Below are 9,840 nucleotides of genomic sequence, written 5' to 3'. Positions count from 1 at the left end.
TCAAAAGAATGAAGTACTGATACATGCTACAACATGGATGAGCCTTGAAAATATTATGCTGAGAGAAAGAATCCCCACATAGTCTATTATTCCATTTATTAGAAATGTCCAGAAATGACAAACCCATAGAAATGCAAAGTAGATTATTAGTGTTTGCTAGTGGCTGGGAGAGTTGAAGGAATGGGAAGCGACTGCTAATGTGTACTGGCTTTCTTATTTGGGGTGCTGAACAATGTTCTAAAATTAGAGGTAGTGGTTGCACCACTCTGTGAATATACTAAATACTACTGAATTTTACACTTTAAATAGGCTAAACTTATGGTATGCAAAAAAAAATCCCAATCAAAAAATGCATTATGATAAAACAACAACAACAACAACAACAACCAGAGTAGTGGCTACTCAGGCTGTTTGGCTATCATTTGAGTCCCTCAGGACCTGGGGGGTTGGGCTTAGGGAGGAAAGCCAGTAGCGGGCAAGGAAGGAAGCACGTTTGTGCCTAGCATGCCCATGGCTGGGCCTGAGGGGCCTCAGGATGCCCCCTTTATGTGGAATGACTGAGTGAAGCTCCTCAGGACAGCAACTACGAGGGCTTTGTGGCAAGGAAGGAATTCCTAATGTCCTCCCCTACCACCGCCTTTCCTTATCTCCTTTTCTCCCCCTTTTGGTTAGCAGCAAATGAGTCCCCTCTCCAAGGCACGTGCTGTTGGGCATGCAAGCCCATTCAGTCACAGGAAAAGCAGCTTTTGGGTCTCTGAGCAGCCATACTGGGTCTTATGCTGATCAAACAGTTTGCACAGGGCATCCATATAGAGTGCATGGTATTTGTCCACCGTTTCCTGGCTTGGTTTTTCAATTTTGGGCAGTGGCAGAGGCTCCCCAACTGGAGATGGGAAAAGAGAAAGGGCAAGTGTTAGAATCTTCTCTTCCTTTAACCTCCTTCTTTCCTGGGCCGGGTCCTCTCACTTGCCAAGTCAGCTGCCAGATTCTCCCCCTCTGTTGCCCTTTTCTTTGGTGGGAGTAGGATGGGGAGGGCTGAGGTTGAGGTCCAGAAAGAGCTGAGGTGGCCATGGGGCTGAAAGCAGCACTCACCCACAGTGACGATAGGCAGTGAGTATGGCAAGAGCCCACTGGAACCTTGGTAGAAGCCTCTTCCATAGAAGACACAAAAATAGAAACCAAAGATTCTGCGGAAGCAGCTCTGGAACTTGTACATCCAGCTGTCCTCATGGAATTGCACCTGATCATATACCTCAGTTTCTCCAAAAGTGAAGGTGGGGACCAGATGAGCCCTGAAGGAAAACCCCGATTTGTTTCTCAAACACCGGCTAGGGTGAGAACCACTCAGGAAGAACATTTATTCCTGGCCAGTCTCCCAGCTATATAAAATCCCTGCAACATAAAGCATTTCTTCTTGCACTAAACAGGGCTCCCATATTTACTGTCTCTTGTCTTGAAATTTTCAAGTCCAGTGAGAATGCTATCCTTGGGTCAGGATCACAAGGGCAAGATAGGGGGTATAAGGAAGGAAGAGGGTTTTGGGCAGAGATCCCCAGAAACCTGTATCATGTAAAGAAGAGCTTCCAGGAAGTGTCATGCAGGGAAATATCTGACTCTGTTTCTGCTAGTAGGAAGCATAGAGATGATGATGATATTGCACGGATGCATATATTATGATATGCCCATCACCCACAGGGACTATACATAAGGTATTCTGTCCCTTGAGATTAGAGAAGAGAAAATTTGTATCCCTCTCAGGCCATAGGTAGAGAATCAGGCTCCTGAAGGCTTCCTGTGAGAGAAGAGTAAAAAGAACATGGCTCTCTTATACAAATCTTTGTGAATTACTAGTAGTCTCTCCGTACTCTGATATATGTTACCTTAGTGGATCCTCACAGCAGAGACAGTACAGGACACAGTGGGGGTGGGGGTGATACTTTCTTTATCTTACAGATCCAGAAGCCCAGGTTCTGAAGGGGAAAGGTCACTCAGGCAGTCAGTGAGTGGCACGACTTGGGCTAGAACCCATGATTCCTTCCTTCCAGCTCAGAACTCTCTCCTCTACATTATGCTCCAAACTGACGAACAGGCCACTCAGGCAAGGTTGTTAGATGAACTACTTTTCTATGAGTCTGCAATTGGACAATTATCTCTGTGTTCAGTGGCCTGGCCTCCTGACCTCATGGTGTACCCCACAGTTCCAGCCTTGGGCACCTTCTCTTTACCTCCTATCTTTATCCCTCAGTTAGAGTGGCTAATAATTATCTGCTACTCACTGTGTGTCAGACACATTTGGTGTTTTATGTGGATGACTTCATTTAAATGACCACAATGACCCTACGGAGTAGGTACAATTATTACTAGCCACATTGTGAAAATGAAAACACCAAGACTCAGAATGGTTAAGTAATTTGTCTCAGAGTGCACAGTAAGTTATGGAGCCAGGGTTTCAAATTAGGCCCCCTGACTTCAGATTCTACGCATACTCACCATACTGTACTGCCCGTCCCTTGCACTTACGATTAACAAACAGATCTAGATATTGATATTGATAGAAATGATGTGGGCATCATCTGTATATTAGGGGAGCCCGAGCCAAGCCCCCTGAGAATGAATCTGGGTTTCTGGTTTGGCTTCCTGAGAATTGGTCCAGCAAGTTTAGAAGGAGTGGATGACATAAACCTTTTAAAAATGCTATGGCCGGGGCGCCTCGGTGGCTCAGTCGTTAAGCGTCTGCCTTCAGCCCAGGACGTGATCCTGGCATTCTGGGATCGAGCCCCACATCGAGCTTCTCTGCTGGGAGCCTGCTTCTTCCTCTCCCACTCCCCCTGCTTGTGTTCCCTCTCTTGCTGGCTCTCTCTCTCTCTGTCAAATAAATAAATAAAATCTTTTTAAAAAAATGCCATGGCCATCTCCCCTATGCACTAGTAAGTTCCTTGAGGGCAAGACTCGTGTCTGATTCATCTTGGCATCACGTAGCACGTGATGTTGCTCAGAGAAGGCCACCCACACCTGCCCCGGGAGGAACACCTACCCATGCTGGAGGGCTGTGCGCACAAACCCCTTGCGCTTCTGGAGGATGAGCGTGGTGGTGTTGGGCACACTTTGCAGGGCCTCTCCCACCCCTCCTACTACGATGCCCACAAGGTTGCCAGTGCCGTGGCTTAGCAGGTAGTCGATTGCTGGCTGACTCACGGAGCACACACCTAAAGAGAATCAAGGAGCACAGAGAGGAGCAAAATAAGGAGAGTGGAAAATGGCTGAGAGGGAACACCCTCTGCTCTACTCCTCATTGGCTTGTCTATGTGCCCTCTGTTCCCATGAGTCCCAGAAGGAGAATCAATGAGGTGGAACAAAGGGTGTGGAGAAAAGAAGGCTGAGGGTAAACCCAGCATGTTTCACTTTGGGGCAATATCTCCACTTCATAGGAGGCACTAGTTTGAAATTATAGTAGGAAGGTTTCCAGTGGGATAACCAGAAGGACTTTCTGAATCCCAACTATAATCCTACTCTTTCCTTTTCCTCTATTGCCACTAAATAGCAAAAGTTATTCTTTACTGAGCATATACTCTGTGGCAGGCACTATATTGAATGCTTTACTTGTATTATCTCGTTTAGCCATCACAGCAAGTCTGAGGATGGACTATTATCATTGGCATCACCTTACAGATGAGAAAAGTGAGACCAGTAGCTTGCTCAAGACCACACAGTAGGTGGCAGACCCAGGATTTAAACCCAAACAGTTTAGCTCCAGAACATATGCTTTTAACTACTATGCTATGGTGGGAATGGGTGAGAGGTGGTAGGGAGGTAGGGGATGGGGCTTAAAAAAGTGTGTCTCCCAGCAGAGAAATGGGCCAGAAGCTCCACTAAGTATAGTCAGAAGTACCTTTGGCCATAAGGTACTCCCTAATAAAGGGGATCTTGAAGAACCAGGACAGTGTGGCCAAGTGGGAAGTAATGCCTGGGAAGATCTCCGAGAAGCCTGTGGCTTCAGTGCAGAAGTTGCAGAAGGCTCCAAAGGTCAAGAGGCCATGAGGGTGAACCCCCATGAGGTAGTTGTGCTCAGGCGACAGGTCTTTAGTCTTCAGGATCTGCAGCCATGGAGAGAAGTGCCAGAGGTGGTGAAATGAAATCACATGAAGAAGCAAGAGTGAAGACACTTCAGGGATCAGGGTACTCTCTAAAGGAGAGCTTTTCAACAGATAGGCAATGAGTGGGTTTCAGGGGGCCAAGATATTGGTCTCCCCAGCCCCTGGAAAACCAGGTAGGATCTGGGGCAGCTAGAACTTCTGGACCTCTTCCCCATGGCTAGCTGCAAGTAGTTTCGGCCATTTATCTCAGTGCGCTTTTTAATGCATGGGATCATTTTGTACGAGTGCTTATGTGAAAAGGTTGGCAAGCTCTGCTCTAAAAATCGGGGCAACGTTTGTTGTCTACTCCAAAGAATGCTCAGAGGATCAGCATAGCAGTACATTTCTAGATCGTCTTCCTGATATTTTCTCCTCCCAACCCCCTTCCAGTTTCTGCCTAAGTAACTTCTATTGAACTTGAAAACCCTGCCTAAATATTACCACGTCTATGAAACATTTTCTTACCCCTCATCTGAACTACTTGTGTACCTTGTACCAAACTGTAAATACATACTTCTCTGTCCTTAGATGTGAATACCTTGATGACAGATCACATCCTACTCACTTCTCTGTACCTATAACGTGTGGTACAGAGTAGGCTTTCAATCAATGTCTGTTAAACTGAACTGAACCGTATTTTCGTGTCTGCCTGTGCCATCTGGTAGGTCATGCCAAGGGTGTCCAAAGTATGTTAGCAGAGTAGCAAGTACCCGACCGCAATGTTGGGTCCTGAAGTATGTCTAACCTGCACTGAGACTTCTCTGGTATGCTCATTTTCCTTATGGACAACCCTAGTTATTTGGCATAAATGCCTAGCATTTTGGGAACTGTGGGGGATGCTGGGAAAGAGACACTTACCGTAATGGGGAAATAGTCCCTCATGTGGGTCCAGGCACACCAGTTCCTTACCCAGGCTGAACGCCTGCCACCTGAGACAGAAATATCGGTGGGGGGTGGTGTCTGTGTGTGCCAACCCCATCCCTCCCGTTCACTCAGGGCTTTCCTAGCAGCATGGAGGGACCATGGCTCTGCTAGAGAGGTGGAAAAGGAAGAGACCCAAAGATGGTCCTGGATGGCCTAAGTCTTGTGACTCTGAGAACTTGGATGGGTGGCCTGTGGCATGGTGAGTGGGACTCCCTGGTGACAGGTTAAGCTGGCTGTGTTCTTTCTAGGTCTGTGGGTCTTACCTTGCTCTGGGGTCTTCCAGTCCAGGAAAAACCAGGTAAAGTAAAGCACTGGCAGTGGCCACAGGGATGTAAACAGCAAGTAAATGAACAATGGCTGCAAGATCCAAACTGATGAGGGAGCAGGTCAGACCAAAATTGTGCTGCCAGCAGAACTTGCCCACATACATCCTGGTTAAGAGCCCTCCAAACTACCCAAGCCTCCTGTCCTGGCCTTCTGCACAGTCCAGCTCCTGCCCATCCAGCACCCTTGTCTACTTGTCTTTCAAACATTTCTTCTATCATCTACCATACACCAGCCCTATTTCTCTAATTCCCCATCATCCCTATCCACACACCATCCCTCTACTCCTGCTCCCTGCCTGCCACCAGCACAAGCAGGGGGAGCGGGAGGCAGAAGGAGAGGTTAGTGGGAGAAGCAAGCTCCCTACCGAGCAAAGAACCCGATGCGTAGCCCGATCCCAGGACCAGAGCTGAAGGGAGATGCTTAACAGACTGATCCACCCAGGTACCCCCCCCATTCACCATTCCTTCCATTATCACTATCTCCCCACATGCTACACCCCACCCCCTCCCGGAATGGAAAACTCTGATTTAAACACAGGTTATACTTCTCCAAGTCTGTAATTCTAATGCTTTTTCTGTCCCACTCCCCATGCTTCCTTATGCTTATGGACATATCATGCCTATTCCCTAGGCGTCATTTCCCCTTTCCCGATAGTGAGGGTTAAGAAGTGGCTGAAATTAGCCAGATCTACTCATATCCATCATGACCCTGTTCTACCCCTCTGCCTGTTCTCACCGCCTCCTGTGGCTCTATCCTTTCCCTCTCCAGGGCACTCGTGGGACTCAAGACTCCTTGGCTTTACTCTGTAGTACCATCTGAGATGATCAAAGGTTAGATATAAGACTTCCCATGAGCATGAAATTCACCCCAGATCTGGCCCTGACCTCTGACTCTGGCTTCTTGTCGTGCTCTCTAGGACCAGTACTCACATATGGCAAGGTAGCTCAAGGGCCATTGCAGAAGTATCAGACTCTGGAAGTGTGTAGGCTGCTTGAAACAAGGCATGATGCTCAGGAGCCTGAGGAAGACAAAGATCCCAGAACACTCTTCCAACCAATGGTGCCACCAGCCTCTGGAAGCTTGCTCGATAGTGAATGCATATGATCAGGAGGATTTTTCACCTGCCCTTTTCCTTCTTTGTCCTGCCCCACACCTACGACCCACTTCAGGAGGCAGGTTTTGGAGTACCAAGGACTGCCCTATCAGGTCTGAGCCCTGGGCCCTGGCCACTTGCCCTTTGACTCTTTTCTGAGATTATTAAGACATCAGGATGAAGAAAGGTAAGAAGGACTGCCATCTAGTCCTAGGGACTCAGAGATCGAAAGAAGGGAAATACCTTTCACGGGCCACTCTGAGACTACAGGGATTGTGATCTCAGGGAGGTGGCTGGTGGGGAGGGAGCTCTGGGGGGCTTGTGGGGTGGGGAGCACCTAGGATTAGGATTTTGTTGAGACTATTGCCCTGAGGCAGTCTGGCTTGGGATGTCCCCCTCTTTTAACTTGCTATTAAAAAAATTTCCAAATACACACCAAACTAGAGAATGCAACAAATTTTTATCTTTATGTTCATTTTTTTGGTTCATCTTCAATAACTGCTAATATTTTGCCATACTTATTTCATATATTGCCCCAATTTTTTTTTCTTGGAGTATCTTAAAGCAATTCTAAGATATCATGTCATTTCACCCCTAAATACTTCACTGTGCATACAAAAATACCAATGTTTTCTTCCATAGTGATGCCACTATCACCCTTAACAAATTTTGTAATTCTTGACCAATACCTAATATCTAGTCCATATTCAAATGCCTCTTTACAGTTGGTTAATTTGAATCAGGATCCAAAAAGGTTTATTGATTGTATTTGAATTTGTGTCTCTTAAGTTTCTGTCTCTTTAATTTTTCACTGTAAAATAAAACTTAGATACAGAAAACCACCTAAAACAAATGTATGGTTTAATAAATTATTATAAGACAAATACCTTGCAGCCATCACTACATCAAGAAATAAAACCCTAGAAGCCTCTCATGTGCCCCATTTCAATCACAACCCTCTTCCTTCTCCCAAAACAGCCATTATCCTAACTTTTTTTTTTCTTTTTCAAAATTGCTTTGGCTAACCAGGGTCTTTGTGGTTCCATATAAATTTTAAGATTGTTTATTCTAGTTCTGTGAAAAATGCTGTTGGTACTTTGATAGGGATTGCATTAAATCTGTTGATTGCTTTGGGTAGTATAGACTCTTATTTTTTAAAAGATTTTACTTATTTATTTGAGAGAGAGAGAGAGCATGAGAGTGGGATGAGGGGCAGAGGGAGAAGCAGGCTCCCCACTGAGCAGGGAGTGTGACGTGGGGCTGATCCTGGGACTCTGGGATCATGACCTGAGCTGAAGGCAGATGCCCAACCGAGCCACCCAAGTGCCCCATCCTAATATTTAGAGTAATCTTTTCTTTGAATTTCTATGGTTTTATTACCCAAGCACACTTCCTTAATGATTATGGTTTAGTCTTGCCCATTAGAAGAATTGATATGTTCCTTAAATTTTCTCTTTTTTAAACTTTTTATATTGGAACGTTCTAGATATGGGATAGTTACAAAGATAGCGTGAAGAGTCCCCTATACCCTCCACCCAGCTTCGTCTTATGGTAACATCTTATGTAACCATGGTATAGATATCACAGCTAAGAAACCAATACTGGGACATCACTGTTAACACCAGAGTTTATTCGAATTGCAGTAAATTTTTCTCCTAATGTCCTTTTTCTGTTCCAGGATTCTATCAGGTCTCACATTGCATTTAGTAATCATGTCTCCTTATTCTCCTCCAATCTGTGATAGCTTAAGTTTTTTCATTTATAGGTTCCCCCTCTATCCCTTTCTTTTCCTAACGTTATTTATGTGTTGAAGAATCCACATTTGACCTGGAGAATTTTCCACAGCCTGGACTTTGTTTCCTGCATGTTCATGGTGCACTTCAGTAGGTTCCTCTGTATTTCCTGAAGATTGACATCTGGATTCAAGGACTGGATCAGACTCAGATTTGAGCCCTTTGGCAAAATCTAAATTTGCTTTTACAGAACACCCCTCCTTCCCATCCTCTTATTTCCCATGCCATTGGCCTGTTGAAGACTGTTCTCCCTTAGAGTAAGCCAGTCTTCCAGGCCTCAGCACCAGCTCCACTAAGCGGGGGTGATGTTGTAGAGCCTTGTCCCAAGTGAGTCTTAAATACAGGCTAAAATGGGAAGGGGGAAGCAAAGCCCTCATTCCTCTCTCTGACTCCTGTCTCTTACCTTGTTGTAACTTCATGCCCAATGAAGCAAATTGAGTTGTAGGTTTGCTTTTACTTTTGTTTGTTTTTTTGCTTTTCACACCTAAAGACTGTATGCTTCTAAAGGGATAGGGACTATACCTAATTTGTCAGTGCCTCTGCCCCCAAGGCCCTTAGTATTGAATGAATGATCAGTGAGTATCATAGTTTGAGATAGTGTAACCTGGAGACCTGAGAGGGGGCCAAGAAGCTGCGCAGAAATGGAAGATAGGGGTCACATTACAAAAGAGGAGAGAAAGAATGAGAGACAGGAAAGGCAGCTGCTGACCTTTGAGTTGGTTTGGCAAAAGATATGGAGGGCCCGGGCCACTCCAGGTCTTCCTGCTGATTGGATACCAGTCTGGCCCTTGAGCAAATGTTAGTACTCAGGTATTGCAGCGTCGCAGCCTACATAGGTGTTGACATCCTTGTGGTTGAGGGTAGGGACTAGCCTCTGGCAATATAGGGGAGATTTAGCATTCTGTCTTTCCATAATAGAATTTTCTGAGCCCACATCAACTCCCTCTCCAGGTTCTCTCATCCTTCGAAATTGCCTTCTCCTAGGACTTCTTCTGGATTAACTTTTTTTGTTTTTAGTTTTTCGTAATTTATTTTTTTCATATAAATTTAATTAGCCAACATATACTATATCATTAGTTTTTGATGCAGTGTTCATTGATTCATTAATTGCATATAACACCCAGTGCTCATCACATCATGTGCCCTCCTCAGTGCCCATCACCCAATTACCCCATCCCCCCACCCACTTCCCCTTCCACAACCTTGGCTTAACTTTTAATAATTTGTGCATTTTCAGTTTTTCCTCTCTATTTCCTCCCATTATTTCTGAGAAAAAGGTGGCAAGTTGTTGAGAAGACACTCAGGCTACAGAGCTGACCCATACAATATGTTTTTCCTTGTAGCAGCAGATCCCTCCCTTGTTTTCGTGTTTAAAATTTATGGACTTCCTGGAGTTTTGTCTTTTGGAAGGTTTTTTATCACTGTTTCAATCTCTTCATAATTAATTGGCCTGTTTAAAAAATCAATTTCTTCCTGTTTCAGTCTTGGTAGTTTATAGGTTTCCAGGAAGGCCTCCATCTCTTCCAGATTGCTTAATTTATTGGCATAAAGCTGTTGATAAAAGTTTCTA

The 9,840-nt window shown here is 45.2% G+C and overlaps 1 protein-coding gene across 1 annotated transcript; it reads right to left on the bottom strand.

Annotated features, from left to right (window-relative positions):
• Positions 1-329: 329 nt before the first annotated feature.
• Positions 330-6,436, bottom strand: AWAT1 (acyl-CoA wax alcohol acyltransferase 1). Its single transcript, XM_026485811.3, has 7 exons — positions 6,314-6,436; positions 5,321-5,428; positions 4,992-5,062; positions 3,890-4,094; positions 3,035-3,206; positions 1,093-1,292; positions 330-883 (listed from the first exon to the last, which is right to left on the bottom strand). The coding sequence occupies exons 1-7, from the start codon at positions 6,387-6,389 to the stop codon at positions 729-731; spliced, it is 987 nt and encodes a 328-aa protein (XP_026341596.2). The 5' UTR covers positions 6,390-6,436; the 3' UTR covers positions 330-728.
• Positions 6,437-9,840: the final 3,404 nt, after the last annotated feature.

Source organism: Ursus arctos, chromosome X (assembly GCF_023065955.2).
Source record: "Ursus arctos isolate Adak ecotype North America chromosome X, UrsArc2.0, whole genome shotgun sequence".
Classification (NCBI taxonomy): Eukaryota; Metazoa; Chordata; class Mammalia; order Carnivora; family Ursidae; genus Ursus; species Ursus arctos.
Note: the sequence above shows the minus strand (reverse complement) of the source record. Positions and strands in the feature narration are given on the sequence as shown.

Excerpts from the sequence above, each read along its gene's own strand:
- AWAT1 (XM_026485811.3), bottom strand. The coding sequence starts at position 6,389 with ATGCCTTGTTTCAAGCAGCCTACACACTTCCAGAGTCTGATACTTCTG. Across the intron at positions 3,207-3,889 it reads GGAGTACCTTATGGCCAAAG|GTGTGTGCTCCGTGAGTCAG; the intron begins GTACTTCTGACT and ends GATTCTCTTTAG. Across the intron at positions 884-1,092 it reads ACTGCCTATCGTCACTGTGG|TTGGGGAGCCTCTGCCACTG; the intron begins GTGAGTGCTGCT and ends TCCCATCTCCAG.